The following is an 18,630-nucleotide window of genomic DNA, read 5'->3' as shown; positions in this document are numbered from 1 at the left end:
TCTTAGGAAGAATACATCACATATCTTACGGGTTTTCAATTTGACCTACTTTTCAATGTCACAGAGGTCATATGGCGTAAATTGGCCGTTTCTTAACCACTAAAGCTATGAACTTGAAATTTGGAACACATGACTCCCTACGTCATGTAACCTCGGACACCGAATTTCAATCTGATCTGGTACTCAACTTGGCCACCAGGAGGCCAAAACTAAAATAGGTAAAAAGTGCAATATCTCGTTTAATAGTGACTTGTTTTTGATGATATTCTTATGGTACTTCCTCCAAGCAACGATACATCACTTGTCATACCGACTTTGGTTTGACCTATGTACTATACATGTACAATGTTTCTTAACCTGGATGAATTCCAAAGCACCAAATATCTCTACGGTGAGCACAATGGCCCCTGGGCGTTTCATTTCTTACACTTACACTTACAGATGTTCAATAAAATATGCCACGCAAAAGCCCTTTGGCATGGGCCAAAGAATATGTGGAAAAAGATAGTGATCCACCTGGGCTGGAAATGAGAGGTATTAATGATGTCATTGGTGAGTACACATACTGGTACAAATAATGTTCTGCTCTGAGAAGTTGTGAGTTTCTAATTTGCTGATCCAAAGGCCATGTTTCTAGGTAATTTTAAACTAATTGTTGAAATTTTTTGTCGGCACAGTAATTAAAGTTCTACCTTCCCGGATTCTTTTAAAAAAAACCAACTCTATTGTATTTGCCAGCAAATACATGTAACTCGGTCATGGTTGACACAGATAATATTGAGATAAAGACGTGCTGAATCAGTGCCAATTTAAATCTGAATATTAATTGTTTTACAGGTAGGGGGGTTTTTGCAACCAAGGCGTATGAACAAGGAGAGTTTCTCTGTCAGTACAGGGGGAGGGTAGCAGACGTAATGACAAATGGGGATTACTGTTTTGAATTCAGTTTCAAGGGGAAAAGTTATTGGTAAGTAACTGTCTTCTTCCAAGGTAAATCTAGCATGTCTAGTGCAGGACCATCTCATAACTAGAAATTGACTTGTCAATCAATCTGAAGACCGCCTGTAATTGTAGTTCCCAACCGGACTTGCTTCATGCTTACATGTACCTTCCAGAATGCTGATGATGAAATTGTAATCATTCCTGACTAAGATTCTGATAAAACATTCCTGAAAGTTTGGAAGCATTCTGTTGGCTACTTCTTCAGATATCCTGCTGAAACCACGATGTTGGCTCGGAGATCCAGAGATAAAATTTTAGTGAACATAAGGAAGACCGCCACACACTGGGTAAAGGTCTAGAAAATGTATTCCCTGCGTCACAATTTAGGCGTTGAACCTGGTGTTGAACTCTGGGTTAATTATTTTGCGTGACCCTGCCAAAATACTTTTGCGTGAAATGAAATTCCTGCTGTTCTTTCCAACTTAAAGACAAGATTATAGATAAAATCAACCAAAGTATTGAATACATGTACCTATCCTTAAGTGGATTCTACTAGTAATTCAGGGTGACATTTCTCTAGTCCATGTTTCAAATTCATTTTCTTTCTTTCAGCATTAATGCCAACACTGACGATGGTAGCCTAGGTCGCCTGATCAACGACTCCCATGACCATTTCAACATAAAACCGCCACTAGGCGCATTGAAGTGGGCGAAGAAATTAGATATGATTATGGGGAAGGAGAGTTCCCATGGCACAATGGACAGGTGAGATTTATTGTGTTTGCCACAATTGATGATTTTGGTGTTTCCTGAACAAACAAGAATCGGCTGGACAATTTGTGACTGAGCAAAATCCTAAAGTGCCAGGTTTAAAAGAATCGGGCACTCAACCATTAAGGTGTGATATATGATCCCTCCCGATTTGTCCTAAATCTTTTTTGGTGGTAGTCTCATGTTCCTAACGGGGGGAAAAAAAATCACATTTTCAAACCTCTCTATGGTTCGCTTTTTTTTTGGCTGGCGAAAGACACATGGTCAGAACAGGCCAATATGAAAAATTACCAAACTCTTGTTTTCACATGCAAATAATTCTTTGTATCATAATGCTTCCATTTCCACAGAGATTTGTTTTTGTAAATTTAGGGGGTATGAAAATGTGAAAATATTCACAGAAGACTCCTGGCGCAGCCCATGAGGGCACCCAAAACACACACCATCTTAAATTCATGCAGACCTGAATAGGGCTTATTTAAGGCTAGCACCATCAGTCATCCAAGGTTTTTAGCTCACCTCTCAGTAAGAGATAGTAAAGGAAGGTTTTGTAAAAGGGAAATCGTCTCTTTTTTGCTGAGTGATATTATGCCAGAAGTGATCTTTTGAATTCAACTGATTTATATGTCTTTTTTTGTCTTTGCATGTCTAGTATGTCAACGTGGTGACCAATGTTAAGTCCAGTCCCTGGAATACAAATATACAGCCAACTTTTTCTGGTTGGCATTAGGCTGTCATGGGCTGCCAGTTTGTAGAAAATCATCCAGATTAGAACTAACTAACAGAACATATTGCAGCAGCAGTAATTTTTTTTGTATCTGATACCTACTTGACTGATTATACTAAAATGGAGTAATTTTCCCTTAGACGCTATGTATTACCAGTAGATAGAAGTATGGCATCTCTTGGTCCAGTAGGTCTTATTTGAATTTAATTTTATATCACTGTGACGTAGAAATGACATAAATGACTGATATTGTACAAAATGTGTGGCAGTTTGACGTGAGTAATGGGGTGCAGGGCAGAGACATGTATTCATCCACGACCGGAAGTGTGGCACAGTCACATAGAGCTTATTAAAATGTCAAGTTGTGGTAAATGCATGGCTGGGATGGACCAAAGTGGAATTAATTCTCAATCTGTGGTTGATTCTTAATCTACAGAGTCAGGCCGTCACAGAAATATGCTTTTTGATAATATATTTAAGAAAATGTGGTCTCACTGGTCAGTTTAGAACTTGTACTTTGACAGGGCCATATCAATGCGCCAGTGACGTTTTGATGGATATGGTGTACGGAAATCTTTTTTTCTCAGGCAATCGGTATTGGAATTTTTAGCTCACCTGGGTGAGCTTATGTCGTCCGTCGTCTGTTGGGCTGTCTGTCCGTCCGGCGTCCGACAACAATGGTGGCACGTTTGCTCACCATTGAGTCTAGGAGGTTGAAACTTGGTGTGTGGATGTCTTATGACAGCATGACCTGACATACCGAAAATCATTGCAATTTGACCTACTTTCTTGGCTCCAGGCGGCCATCTTTGAAAACCTTATTTTGTCAATATCTCATGAATGCTGATAGCTAGGATCTTGAAATTTTTTCTGTGGATACCCATGAAGAGACTTCATGACATATTACCCGAGTTTTTGATTTGACCTACTTTTCAAGGTTACAGAGGTCAAACTCTATAATTTCACCGCAGGTGGCACGTTTCGTCATCACTTGTTGTAGACTCTTTAAATTTGGTATGTAGACACTTATTGAGCATCTTTACATGTTGACCAAAAAAGTAGGTCAATGTGACCAACTTTTCAGTGATAAGTAGGTCAAGTTTGTAAAATCCTATGAAGACATTATTATTACTGTCAATACTTCTGATGAGACTACATGACATAGTGTACAGGTTTTTGATTTTACCTACTTTTGAAGGTCACAGAGTTCAAACTCCTATTGGGCATCTGTACATATTAACAAAACTCTGGTCAATGTGACCTACTTTTCAGGTGTAAGTAGGTCAGGTCATAAAACTCAATGTCAGTTATATCAAGAAACCTCCACTGTATGATCCTCAAAGATGCATCATTGATCGATATGATCAAGATTGACATAGAGCGTATAACATTTTGACCATGAACTAGTTTCCAAGGTCAGAAAGTTCAAACTCGAAAATTCCACTGAAGTTGATACGTTTCACTACTATTTGGCTGAGATGCTTCAAATTTTATATGGTGACACCTATTGGGCATCTGTACAAGTTGACCCTAAGGGGCCAATTAAGGTCAATTGTGACCTAGTTTATTAAGTTCATAGAGGTCAAACTCTAATAGTGTCATTGACAGTGCCACATTTTGTCATATCTCGAAGTCAATTTAACCTCCATATGTCATTTCATCTACAACTAATTGATTCCCAGGTGAGCACAATGTCTCCAGGACATTTCATTTTAAACTTTATTACGCTATTGGCAAAGGGTTGTTCTTGACACATATAAAGTTTTGTGTAGATTGATTTGTCCAAGGTGTACTTTTTTTACCAAAACTTATGCACAACAATGTTCACGTAATGTACACAGGTTTTAATAGAGGGCTCTGGCCTGCACCCCACAATTTTATTTTACAAAATATCGAAAAAGAATAAAATGCACAAAATGCACTAAATCTGACAATATCTTCAGAACAACTGGAGACAATGAGTTGATCAGCTCTTTCGTGTTGAGGTCTATGCAGGCAGTTCTCTAGAAATTGAAAAGCGTTGACAAGTTTTATGGGGTGCACCCCACATGTAATTCACTATTCAGAGCCACTTAGATGACGAGAGATGCACCCCACAAGTTTAGTTATCAAAGTGATGCATTAAACATCATTCCCTGAATGCCCCAAACCAAAGTCGAACCTTTATGGTTTGATGTCTTTATGACAAAATATACAAAAAGAGGCTTTACACTAAAAAAATCTTTTTTTATATTTTAGACGAATTATGCTAAAACTTGAAATTCTTTTATGGTTTGGAACAAGAAAATCACTGACAACCAAAGTTAGTAGGAATTTGACAAGCAGAGATCCAAAGCACATGAATAATAATTTTTTATGAAAATTCCTATGCTCGTGCAATTTATAGCATTTATCAACCACCCCTTCTCTCAAACAATTGTCCATTCTATGTGTTCTTCTGTTATAAACAGAAAGTAAAGAAAACAAAAGTATCGCATGGTTGGTAATCTTTTATTTATATGTTATGTTGCTGCCTCAGTTTCTTGCTTTTTGGGTCGTCCAGTGAGGGGATAAACTTCTGAGACAATTAAGAGGTTCAGATTTCAGGACTTCGAATTGACACCACCATCGGCTGAAGTTCGAAACAAAATTTCCAGATTTTGCATCAGGAATGCATGCGCATTAATAACTATACCTCGGTTACCATTTCGTTACCTTGGTAACTTATCAATCGTAACCGGGGATGTAGAATAGGTACTTTTTGTTCTAATTTCTGCCGATGGTGGTGTCGATTCAGAGTCTTAAAGAGTGGTTGTCGGCCCATGATACTTTCTGGTCTGTTGATTTACAACAAACTTGAGTGTCACCATTTTGTTACCAGTCTATTAAGTTAAAGCAAGCTGCATGGAGCACTGAGTTAGCGCAAAATTGTCGACTAATATTATACCTGTAGCAGTATTTAGAACTTGGAAATTGAAAAGTTCAGATTGACCATTTTAAAACCGTGGTGAAGAGCATACCAATACCATCATCACTTCACACTGCACACAGCTTCTTAAAGGACCACTGAAAATATAAAGGACATTATGCAGTCTCCCAATAACTAACTAAACTCCGAAATATATTATTAATTGGCCAAATTTATTTTGACTGATTTTACTTGCATCGTACCAATAGAAGGGGCGTGCCCCCAAAATGTAGCGGCCACAACAAACGCATCAGCAAGCTAAATCACGTGACGAGTAAATGTCCGGATGACGTAACATCATGAGGACAGGATGTGAAATATTCACATACCACGTGCTCTTAACAGAGCCAATCACGTGACATGACTCAACTCGCTGACGCGCGAAGTGTAATCCGCTAAATGTTACATAACTGCAAGGGGTCAACCACCACTCATAAAAAATAAGCATCTGAGACACTATACAAGTTGGAGGAGGAGTGGAGGAGGTGGAAAACGAAATAATTAAACAACTTGTTCGTCTCACTGCAACCTGGCAAGTAATAAAGCTCTTGCCCCTTGAAGCTAGCTAGCCCCTTGAAACCAGCTTGGGACCCTAGCTAGAATCTGATTGGTCAGCCATATTCCTGGACACTCCCAGACCTGGCTGATTAGCATGTGGTGAGGGCTGAACAAGTTGATTAGGTTATCCCACATAAAATCCATTATGTCAGTCTATTGTTTATAGTTTACATAATGAGCATTTATGCAGTCTCCCAATAACTAACTAAACTCCGAAATATATTATTAATTGGCCAAATTTATTTTGACTGATTTTACTTGCATCGTACCAATAGAAGGGGCGTGCCCCCAAAATGTAGCGGCCACAACAAACGCATCAGCAAGCTAAATCACGTGACGAGTAAATGTCCGGATGACGTAACATCATGAGGACAGGATGTGAAATATTCACATACCACGTGCTCTTAACAGAGCCAATCACGTGACATGACTCAACTCGCTGACGCGCGAAGTGTAATCCGCTAAATGTTACATAACTGCAAGGGGTCAACCACCCAAGTGGCAAAGCCACACCCCACCGCAGTACCAGAAATATTTTCACTTTCATTTTTAGAATTTTTTTTTTTTTTTTTTTGAAAATAGTTAGCAGATGCAAGAAAATACCGTCAAAACGAATATAGAAAACTGTGGCCTTTAAGGAAACGCAAGAGTAAAGCAAATGTAAGAAGTAACAATTTAAATAATTACCCACGGCTTATAGAGCCGAATTGAAATACTTGGCACTGTTTGTGTTGCTAGCCAAAATTGCTGGAGGCACCCAGGCATCTCTAAAAAGAAAAGCGAATGAGTAAGGGAGGCTAGAGCTTATCCCTAATCGTTTGATTACGTGTTAGCGATTGTAGACTACCAGGAGCCCAAGCAGGAAGCTTACTTCCGTTAGTGGAAATGAAGGGCAGCATAAATAAATAGGCTAAGCCGTGAGGTGCCTTAACTCTGTGAAAGTACTTTAAAAACTCAGATTAACGTAGTTAAGAGATTAAGGGTAACCTGCTGGAAGGCCCTAATTGGACCACAAACAGGATGCAATTATACACAGGATGTAGTTATACACAATTTGAGAATTGTAAGCTGCAGCCTAAGACTGACAACTTAAGATTAAGATTAGCCTATACTTTACATGTACTTGACAATTACCTCAAGTTGACCCTTAATTATATATACAATTGAAAGCTATAAGCTGCAGCCTAAGACTGACAACCCAAGAACCACAAATCTGACCACGAAAAATGGTATGCTTAGTGCCTAATTAATGCGTATGTATCTACGGAAGGCGTCTGAGGACCAACGCCCAAGCAGTCGGATTTGTGCATCGGATTTACCTTGCATGGCGGCATCACTGGCCGCCCCGATTCTAAAAGAATGTCCCTTGAAACGACTTGAGTCAAGCCCACAGAAATTAAGCATTGTTTTAAGAATCAGATCAAATTCCCTTCTGATTACCGGGCGGCCTGACTCTGATAAAAATAGAGGGCCTGCAGTTTGCCCTCTTACTGCCATGAAACGAGTTAAAGTTGAGACCGGACATGGGGGCAAAGATGCCTGAATGTGGATACATTGAGGCCCCTGGGCCTTACTGGACTTAAAGCGCAAGATTGAAATTAAAGCTTCGCTGTTGGTGGTCGAAACATCACTAAATTGTAAGCATGACGCAGTTGCTTGTGTGGACTTGGGCACCAACTCGCCAATGCGTAAAAATGCGTGAAAAGCTGTCGAAAACATGGCGGCTACAAGCCGTTGTTGGTACTGCACAGAATAAACCCTTGGAATCGAAGCCAGGAGCGTAGCTAAGATGCTTTTCGTGGTAGGGAGACGAAGGTCAGCCCTAGCTTGCAGGTTTTGAGCAGCGCCCAATAGCTTTCTAACTATGAAAGAAGCAGATGGGTCAGGGTATCCCCCCCATTTCATGAAAAAACAGACTGCTGATAAATAACTGGCTATGATCGCAGGGGCGTATTTCTGTGAAAAAAGGTATGCCACAAAAAGTGAACAGTTGGTGACAGAAAGAGGAGCCAAAGGTTGGCCGGGCAGTGACCGATGACAAAACTGTACATAAATTGACCAGGCTCGACAATAACCTTGCCTGGAAGATTCGGACAAAACTGCCCCTAACAATGTATTCAATGAATCGGTAACCTCTCGGGCAACATATCTTGTGGAATCTCCGTTGGGGAGGAGTCTAGCCAAGGGGCCAACCGACGAGCTTTGTCCACCTGAAATCGGGAAATCAGATCAGGTAAATAATTGAATTTCCCTGGAATATGCTTTGCCTGAAACCTTATGTTGAGCTCTAAGCATCTTAACACCAATTTACGCATGAGTACCATTACCCTCTTATCTTTAGAAGATTGTTTGTTAATTATATGAACAACTGCATCATTGTCGCATAGAAACACGATGGAATTATTTCTCCACAGATGGCCCCAAACAAATAGGACTGCAACTATAGGGTACAGTTCTAACAGAGTTATATGAAAAGATTTCCACTGAGTTGGCCATGCTCCAGCGACCCAGTGAGAGCCAAAAATGGCCGCAAATCCCAAGCTACCTGCCGAATCGGTGTGCAGCTTTAGTTTGTTACTGGAAACCCATGTTTCTCCATGAAAAAATGATACACCGTTAAAACTTGCTAAAAAAGTAGCCCATACTGACAGGTTAGCCTTGACATCTAGAGTTAAGCTAATGTGGTGATGTGGGTTGGTGAAACCAACAGTTAAATCTATGAGTCGTCTTAAAAAGGCACGACCCGGCAACACCACTGAACATGCAAAATTTAACAAACCAATCAGAGATTGCAACTCTTGGAGACGGACCGTTCGTCTTGCTTGAAAACCGGATATTTGTGTGTGACATTTGTGTAATTTATCAGGCGGTAAGCTTGCTTTAAACTTAATGGTATCCAAGACTATGCCTACGAAAGGCATAACCCTATCGGGCCCAAAAGTCTTCTCAATAACTAAGGGCACATCTAAGTCATCACACAGCTTTTTGAAGAGCCCTAATTGTCGTTGGCAGTTGGCAAAACCGTGCACCATCAATAGGAAATCATCCAGAATGTGAACCATAGATTGTATGTGCAACTTTTTTATGGCTATCCATTCTAACGCCGTACTCAACGCTTCAAAAATAGAGCAACTACTACCGCAACCCATAGGCAAAACCTTATCGTAATAATATTTGCCCTCCCAGGTAAAACCGAGCAAGTGATAGTCATCAGGATGAATGGGAATAATGCGAAAAGCTGACTTGATGTCAGTTTTCGCCAAAAAGACTGGGTTGGGGACCGTTTTAATCCTTGCAATAGCGTCAAGAATAGACGCGTATTGCACATGCTTACAATCTGCTGGAATGCCATCGTTTACCGAAGACCCCTCAGGGAATGAAAGATGGTGAATCATTCTGAATTCACCAGGGGTCTTTTTAGGAACAACCCATAAAGGCGAAACATGAAAATTTTGAAAAGGTGGACTATCAAAAGGGCCGGCAATACGCCCGGCTTGTAACTCTTTCTGAATTTTAGAGGATACGATATGTTTATGTTGCTTTGCCGACTTTAAATTTTCACAAATGAGGGATTCCATGTTACCAGCATAGTGTAAACGAAACCCGACAGAAAAACCCGACTTCAAATAATGTAATTTCACCGGGTCATAACCGGAGAGGTAGGCACACAAGGTGTTAACTTTGACCGGGGATGGGAGAACGGAATGAGAAGCACTAATATTTAGGGTTGGATCATTAATGTTCTTTGGTCGTGGTATCACCTTGCTTTGAAGAGCCTTTTTGGGTGTAACACTTGGAGGTAGGGTGTTTACCCTTGCACTTAGCGCAAGTGTGCTGGAATTTGCACTTGGCGCCTCTGTTGCATTTGCCTGTATTTTGGTAGACAAAGCAGGTGCCTTTGGGTAAGCCGTTGGAGGCTTTGTTAGCACGAAAGGGCTGATTCTTACCGCCGGAAATGGTTTTGTCACTGGCGGAAAGATCAGAACTCCCTCTTGTATGGGCCTTCATGTACAAGGTGTGTACCACTTCCAACCAGTCAAGAGGTTCCTCTTGACGCCACTTGCGAAAATTCTCGTCATAGTAGCGCCAATCCCCTCCCTCGTGCGCAATCTCTTTCACTAATGCCGAGTACCGTACCAATTTATATACATCATTTGGGAATTTCATCCCATAGACCGATGCGAAAACATCAAAGCACGACAACCACTGTATAAGTGACAAAGGCTTGTCTTTAGTTACTTTACCAAATGACAAGGAGATGGGCACCCCATCCTCATCTGTTGATATGACAGTTGGCTTGGGTTTGTCCTTATAGGTTTTCAAGAACTTGTGGAAATCCACATATTTCCCGGCCCAAACTTTCTCTCTGATCCTGTCGGAGACACCGTAATATAACGGACGGGCCACCGAGAGAAGAGAACCATTTATGTCTCTACCAGTGAACGACGGTTCGCCTATATCTCCCTCACCGTTAGTATTGGCGCTGCTTGTCTGGCGTTGGTTTGACAATTCCAACTGAGCTGCAGATCCTGCTGCCGACGACGGACCCTGATTCGACTGAAGCTGACTGTTCTGCATGACTCCTTGCGTGGTAGCCGATACCGCCCCCGAAGACGGACCATACTGTAACTGCGGCTGAGTACTATTGAGCGGTAATCCAGTAGCACCGAGAGACGCATTGCTGGTGGTAACATTGTTAGTCCTGGCCATCATGTCCATCATGGTGGACATAAACGTCCTCATTTCAGTAAACATAGCACTAACTTCTGTTCCGCTCGGTCCCGAATTCGTTTGGTCGTTGCGCCTCTTAGTGACTTTTTTCTTCTGCCTCTTGGGACCTGTTGGATTTTGGGCTGCCCCTTCGGGTGCTGGCACCGGCACCAATGGAGTATCTTCCTCATCCGCTTGGCGACGTCGCTTGCTCTGTCTAGTCCTCTGTGTATTGGACGCCATGGTCTAGAAAAGAACAGCGTGATTGTTAATATATATGAGCTTTAAGAAAACAGCATCACCACAAATTGTGCAAGTGAGGAGAGATAACTCTCAGCACACTACCGCCTCATGCAGGGTATCGAGAGCGCCCATTGATAAACAACCTAGATACCAACCCATCGGGTGTCTATTGGTTTCAAAACACAGAACACCAAGACAGGAGTACATGATATCTAAGATTGCTTTTAGTCAAATGAGAAGCAAAGATCCAACTACAGTTGAGAGCATCATAATTAACGTGCAGAGCCTGAAACTTCATGCACTATACGAACAATTGTGCAAGTGAGGAGAGATAGCCCTCAGCACAATACCGCCTCATGCAGGGTATCGATAGCGCACACTGTCAAGTGAGAAGCAACGATCCAACTACAGTTGAGAGCATCATAAATGCGCAGAGCCTAAGACCCATACACAAGGTAGATATGTGGAGTGCCCAAGACACATACACAAGACAATGTGGTGAGGAGAGATAGCCCTCAGCACAATACCGCCTCATGCAGGGTATCGATAGCGCACACTGTCAAGTGATAAGCAACGATCCAACTACAGTTGAGAGCATCATAAATGCGCAGAGCCTAAGACCCATACACAAGGTAGATATGTGGAGTGCCCAAGACACATACACAAGACAATGTGCAGGAATAAAGGGGGAAGCTCCCTCCTAGCACAACCAGCCCATTGCAGGGTATCAAAGCCCAAACTGTTGAAACCATAACATCGCACCAACTATGGGTTCGCGATATCAAGGGCGGGCTTCAAATTGGTTGGGAGCAATGATCCAACTACAAGGGCATCATAAATGAGCAGAGCCTAAGACTCACACCCAAGGTAAACAAGCGCACAGTGCCTGACGGCCCATGCACCCAACTTAATAAGCATATGAACCGTATGCTATTGAGCTAACGAACTAAAGCAATAAGCTTCAGTAAGACATCTAACCTAGCTACTCATAGCAGATGTGACAGCGGAACGCACGCTGCGGTACAATTTGAGGTTTCCCAATGGGTTCATATGGACGCTGTCCCTGTTATAAATGTTACTAGTAGGCTGGGAAACGCCTTTATGAAGCCATAACTTCACCGGTATGCGACCCAAAGGGTCACAAAAATCTATCAAGTAACCATTAGTTCTGAAGACCTTGTCATTGTACACTTCAACGGATAGGTCTTGGGTGCGTGTTTTAAGGCGCTTGACTAAGCCGCCTACAAAAACTTTCCTTAAAGATGTTATCTTTGAAATGTATGACTCCACCAACTCCGATACTGAGTACGCTACAGTAAAGGGGGCGGACGCAGAGCTTAGAGCATCTAGATCATTTGAACCAATCTGCAGAAATAGCACATGGGGCTGGAAAATCATCAGCTCCTCCCATATGGTCGCGTTTGAGCCCAAACTTGCGACAGTACCGCCACCGATATGGTGCCAACTAACACTACAATTAGCTAAGTCTAACCAGTTTGGCCGGGGGAGTGGTGGAGCCACATTACTAAACTGCTGCATAAATGGAAAATCTCGTGAGAATTCCATCAACCTACGCACGTAACTGTGACCTACAATAGCTACTTTGGTCTGCTGAATCGCAGTCATGGTTCTAGCTACTATATACAAGAAAGCTAGAAAGTATACTCCCCAGGTTAAAACGTTGGAATAAAAAACCGGTACTCCAAGGATAAATTCAGGAACGAAATATGTTGGAAACGAAATAATTAAACAACTTGTTCGTCTCACTGCAACCTGGCAAGTAATAAAGCTCTTGCCCCTTGAAGCTAGCTAGCCCCTTGAAACCAGCTTGGGACCCTATATTACCATGCTGTCAGCTGCCTAGTCACCTTCCATTCTGCTGTAGCTCTAATCATTACATAACACATAAAGTGGAAAAATTCAAAAACTGGCTGAATTGTCATGCTTTTTCGATCTCAATTTCGAGTGAAGCCTCCCTGCAGAGATAATTATGCCCCCGCTAAAGTGGGGGCATTATGTACTTGGGTGGTTTCCGGCCGCCGCCGCCGCGTCGGCGTCCGCGGCACTGAGTTCCAGACTATAACTCAAGAACCTCTTGCTCGGCTGACTTGAAATTTTCAGGGGGTGTAGGCCTAGTGTGTCAAAGGGTCCCTATTGTTTTTTGGCGCGTTCCAAAATCCAATATGGCCGCCAGCCGCCATCTTAGATTTTCGCATTCCGCTCGTTTACTAGAGAACCAGAGGTCCAACAGTCTTCAAACTTTTGTGGTGTGATGGTCTATGGTAGGGAAGGTTCCCTATCGATTTTGGGCCCGACCCAAAATCAAAGATGGCCGCCAGCCACCATCTTAGATTTTGGCATTCCGCTTGTTAACTGGAGATCCAGAGGTCCAACAGTCTTCAAACTTTTGTGGTGTAATGGTCTATGGCCACCAGGTCCCCGACTTGGTGATTTGTATTCCGCCCCGTAAATTAAGTACTGAGTGAGTGACAGACCTGAAACTTATGTGGTGTTATTACCTAGTGTAGGGGAGGTTCCCTATCCATTTTGGGCCCGATCTGAAATCCAAGATGGCTGCCAGGCCCGACTTGGTTTTTCGCATTCCGACCTGTAACTCAAGAACCAAGTGAGTGACAGACCTGAAACTTATGTGGTGTGATGAGGTTGTGTAGGGGAGGTTCCCTGTCGATTTTGGGCCTGACCCTCGAGGTGCGCTTATAGCCACAATTTCATATTTATAAGCTAAATAACGCGCGCAATGAACATATAAACACACCGAACACACCAGAGCGGGGGCATACATTCGCAATTTGCCCCAATTGCGTTATATATTTCTAGTTTTGGTGCAGATCAATACACTGTGAAGCGCTGCACGGAGCGAGGATTTTACACTTTGACGCCATCGGTGACCTGCACTTTGACGTCATCAATGACGTCGGAGTGTAGGTTTGAAACCACGCTTCTGCGACGGCAATGAAAATGATGTTACGTCGTAATATAGCGGTGCGCCAGGACTTGTGCGTGCTAAAAATAATTAAAAACACATTTTTCTATGATTTGCGACAAATTTTGAAAAAAGCCGAATACGTTCAGAAAAAAAGTTTACTTATGAAACAGAATAAGAAGAAATATACTGAAGTATTAAACCAAGAACTCCTTAATCACTGAATGCTTGGAAGGAAACAACATGGTGGCATAATGTTCATTCTTTTGTTGGGATGCCCCCCCCCCCGCTGGCAGAAACCCTGGGCTAATGCATTTCTTTTTAGTTATTGCATTTCTTTTTAGTTATTGATTATTGGAGGTTATGATTTTAACTTTGGCAATTTTTTATTTTTTGGTGTTTCTTGTTAACACTTGTAACGAATAAATTATGTTTTCAACTCTGGCAATTATTTCATGCTCCTGTTGGTGTTACTTATTGATAGTTGACATTCCTTATCATGACTTCATCATAAGAATCAAAGGGCTGACATGGTCCCTAAATAGTTTGCACAAGAGATCATGATCGGTTGGCATCGTAAACAAAGGCACACCCCAGAATTGCCCATTTTTAATGTTGGGCAACAGGTGCAATATGGGGTGCAACCCATATGTTGGGTATTTGTACTCTGTTGAGCACAATAAATCTGATGTATTGGCCACTGGCTTTTCAACAGAAACATAATGGGCCGTATTCAATATGCTGTTTTAGCGACTGTTTAGTTAAACGGTGATTACCTCTTAAGCGCCGTTTAAATAGATGTTGTACGCGGGCGTATAAACGGAGGCCTAAACGGCCTTTCAAAAGTCGCGATCATCGGACATTTAGCTGTACGCGGTCAAATCCCCGATCATCGCGTAACTTTCATTGTCGACACCAGACCAAGTTTAATGAACTGACGTAATTCGAGACGGGTAGGGATATTTAAATGGGCTCGATCAGGCCTTGCACACTTTGTATGGTAGTTGCAACTATGGGACCGAAAAGAGCGGAAAATTTTACGCACGAGCAAAGGATGGGCCTCATCCAGCTCATTAGACTGCAGGTGAAGGTGATAGAAGACAAACGATCGGATACCTCCTCCAACAGAAAGAAACAGAAGGCGTGGGACGAAATCGAGAAACAAATGGCGGCGAATTTTCCCGAGAGGGCGAGGGCCTCTGCAAAGGACCTCAAGGAATTATGGAGAAGGATGAAAGGGAAGACCAAAACGGTCGCACGGGATAAGAAAATAGATATGGCCAAGACTGGCGGTGGAGCACCGGAAGTTGACGACCTCGACGAAGAAACAGTCGCAATTTTGTCCATTATAGCAAAAGATTTGGAGCAGATTAAGAACACTTACGACGATGATTGCACTGGAGCGGTCACCGACACTCGCGATGAGGATGTTACTGCAGGCACCAGTTCAAGCGGAAATACAAATAAGAGGCAAGTATGCCTTCTGATGATTATTATGAAAAATACACATTTCTGAGTTGCAGGAAGTGCGTGTATTTTACTGTCATTACAAGATACAGAGTGGCATCAGTATAAAACAAAAATATCTGGGATGGTTCTCGTGATGTAATGAACTGCAAAGCAAGTTACGAAAATTTACAAGCACTTGATTAACCAATGTTCTTTTACAGTGCATATCATTTGCCCACTGAATACGATGATGACACCGAACCAGATGTCGAGTTAGAAGAAGTGAGAAGCAACGAGGATCAATTGTCAGTTTGGTAAGAGAATCGTTGAAAATGGTGGATGAAAATTGTTGCCCTAATTTTCCTTTCAACAGTCATTAAAATGAAAAATTTCATTTCATCTTTTGAACACGATAGTCCTGTACTTTCTGATTTGTTAAAATGCCACTCCTTTTTCAGCGGGAATAACAAGTCCTCAACTCGTGGAAGGCTGTCGCCGTCCTCGACAGTCTGCCGTGAGCAGACAACCCACACCAGTTCACGTCAGCAGACACTCGTTGCCACACATCAGCAGAGAGCCGTCGCTCCGAGACAGCCGACAAGTTCAGCATTACAGAAGACGACCGAAGCCTTGTCTTATCTGAAAGAGGAACACGACATGAAGATGGAATTATTGGAACTTCAGAAACAGGCAGCTATATGTAAACGAAAGGCCTATGAAGCAAAAACTGAATATTACAAAGAAAAACTTAAACAGAAGCGAATCGACCTTTGAATTCTGAAGGGACAAATCCACTTATTAATTCATCCATTTATGTTGCTCTTACTGATTAAAATGCTGCATGATGAATCGTTGTCGGAATAAGTTTCCTCTGAAATTTACTTCAGCCGGGTTGATGGGTCGTTCTGGTTCACCGATTTCACGTCGAGGAAGGTCAGCTTCTGGCTCCGGTACAGGATCATTCATTCGTGTGGCGAGATTATGTAAGCAGGTGGTCGCAACTATTATTGCCATGTTGTGATCCAACTGAAAAATGAAATTTAATATCAGAGTCAGTTTATCTGTGTTAACGTGTTTTTTTGGCAAAGCGTACAACACAAGGGGGAGTAAACCGTTTCCATCACCAGTGAACCGTTTATGATACTCACTGAACACCTCAGATGCATTCCCTTGGAGACGCAGGGAAATCTCTTTTTCCAAATCCCGAATGCTCGTTCAACCACTCCCCGGGTACGTCGTTGGGCATTGTTGTAACGGTTCTCCTCTGGTGTTGTTGGGTTGCGAACCGGGGTAAGCATGAACGTGCTGCAAGTGTAGGCCGGATCCCCTAGCAAAATGCCTCTGTATTCCCCTGCTTGAAATTTACGGAATAGTTGTGATTCTTGAAATATCCGCGAGTCATGTGCCGAACCGTACCATCTGGCAACAATGTTAGTGAAAAGAAGTTGATGGTCCACAACACCCTGGCAGTTGATACTATACCAACCTTTACGATTGATAAAATGGGCCGCACGCTCCCCACCAGGATTAACTATAGCAACATGGGAACCGTCTATAGCACCAACGACCCCAGGGAATTGGGCAATCTCATAGAAGCCTTCGGCAATAGTTCTCCTTTCTTCCGGTGTGGTTGGAAAGTGAATGAATTGCTGACGTCTGGCACAAATAGCAGAGGAAACGCGATGAACCACCCTGCAGACAGTTGCCTGGGATACGCCACACATATCACCAATGTCCATTTGGAATGATGCCCTGGCATAAAAGCGCATGGCAACCAGCACCTGCTGCTCCGGGTTCAGAGCATGATTACTCTCCTTTAGTGGCATCAAATCCGGGGCTAAGAAATCTACTAGCCAACGAAATGTGTCCTTGGAAACCCGGAATCTGCGGATAAATTTACTGTCGCTATACTTTCGGAGCGCATCCACTCGGACCTCAAATACTCTTTCGACACGAGGACGGCCCAACAGTACCTCCTCCTCCTCCTCCTCTTGTGCAAACTCAAGAATTTGTAAAACCGCCTCCATGATGTCTAAACCTGTGCTGCATGTACTTGCGTTCCACCTAAACGCGGACATAAACATGCCCAGCCCGGCGATTAAATTTTCTTTTGTTGCTTAGACGTCGGCTAACCGCATGTTGGATAATAGCTTATTCTGAATTGGCGTATAACTTTAGACAGGCGATGATCGGGCGATCAAGAAATTTGTACGCGCGTAACCCTTAAACAGTCGCTAAAACACCATATTGAATACGGCCCAATATTTTTGCATGGTAGAGGTATTTTACATTTATTTCAAAATTCATTTCCCCAAAAGACCTAAACCACAGTGGTACTGGTACACAATCCACATGAACTTCAACTGATTAAGGTTTACGACACCTTTTAAATTAAAAACAATTCTGAGGTGCTTTTGTTTATGTAGCTAAGTTCCGTTGCATTCCGTTGATGCTCTATTTTATTTTAGAATCTTACTGATGGACATTCAGGAAATGAGCCCAGTGGTGGTTGGTTGATTGTATTGCACTTGTTATCTGATTTTGCTATTGCATTTATTATCTTTTACAGTTCACAGAAAAGAAAAGGATGGTGAAGAACAAAGTGGTAGCTGGGAGAATGAAGTTAGCAGTCTGGCAGAGATGATGAGGAATGTGGTACAATGGGGAAAGCCGAAGGGTCAGTGTGGCACTACTCAGTCAAGGGTGGATGGTGATGATGAACAAGGAGACGTTTCTAACCAGTACTCTGGTTGCCCAAAAATTGTAGAGGATAGCGATCCGGGAAGCTGTCATGACAGTTTAGCAAGCAAGGAGAATGCAGTTTTCTCCCTGGAGGGCCAGGGTGGCAATCGGTCACGGGCGGATGGTGATGACGACCAGAGAGAAGTTTGTGTCCAACCCTCCGGGAGCACAAAGGTCGTAAAGGAAAGAGATCCGGAAAGCGGTCATGTCAGTTTATCAAGAGTGGAGAAGGCTGTTTACTCCCGAGAGAATCAGTGTGGTACTCAGTCAAGGGTTGATGGTGATGACGACCAAAGAGATGTTTGTGACCAGCACTCTTCTAGCACAAAGATCGTAGAGGATAGTGATGCAAGTGTCGGTCATGTCAGTTTATCGGATAAGGAGAATGTTGTGTACTCTCCTGCGGTCCCTATATTTGATCGATTTCTAAAGAGAACGTCACCTACACCATCTTTAAATTGGAATTGTAGTGATGATTACGAGAGTGATGGATGGAAACCGGGTCCCGATGATGTTACAATTACAGAATTAGATGATTCATCTGACACTTCTTCATGTAGAATTGGTTTGGGTAGAGCAAAGAAAATTAGGCCGGGT

At 42.5% G+C, this 18,630-nt stretch overlaps 2 protein-coding genes across 2 annotated transcripts; one reads left to right on the top strand and one right to left on the bottom strand.

Moving 5' to 3' along the window:
- Positions 1-897: 897 nt before the first annotated feature.
- LOC135483689 (uncharacterized) lies at positions 898-18,229 on the top strand. Its single transcript, XM_064764684.1, has 3 exons — positions 898-967; positions 1,555-1,707; positions 17,861-18,229. Exons 1-3 carry the CDS (start codon positions 915-917, stop codon positions 17,883-17,885), a joined length of 231 nt encoding a protein of 76 aa, XP_064620754.1. The 5' UTR covers positions 898-914; the 3' UTR covers positions 17,886-18,229.
- On the bottom strand, positions 14,978-17,519 carry LOC135483677 (putative nuclease HARBI1). Its single transcript, XM_064764675.1, has 3 exons — positions 16,440-17,519; positions 16,118-16,317; positions 14,978-15,930 (listed from the first exon to the last, which is right to left on the bottom strand). Exons 1-3 carry the CDS (start codon positions 17,373-17,375, stop codon positions 15,927-15,929), a joined length of 1,140 nt encoding a protein of 379 aa, XP_064620745.1. The 5' UTR covers positions 17,376-17,519; the 3' UTR covers positions 14,978-15,926.
- Positions 18,230-18,630: the final 401 nt, after the last annotated feature.

The sequence above is a fragment of the Lineus longissimus genome, chromosome 2 (assembly GCF_910592395.1).
Source record: "Lineus longissimus chromosome 2, tnLinLong1.2, whole genome shotgun sequence".
Classification (NCBI taxonomy): domain Eukaryota; kingdom Metazoa; phylum Nemertea; class Pilidiophora; order Heteronemertea; family Lineidae; genus Lineus; species Lineus longissimus.
The sequence above is the reverse complement of the archived record's forward strand: the minus strand, read 5'-3'. Positions and strand labels throughout refer to the sequence as shown.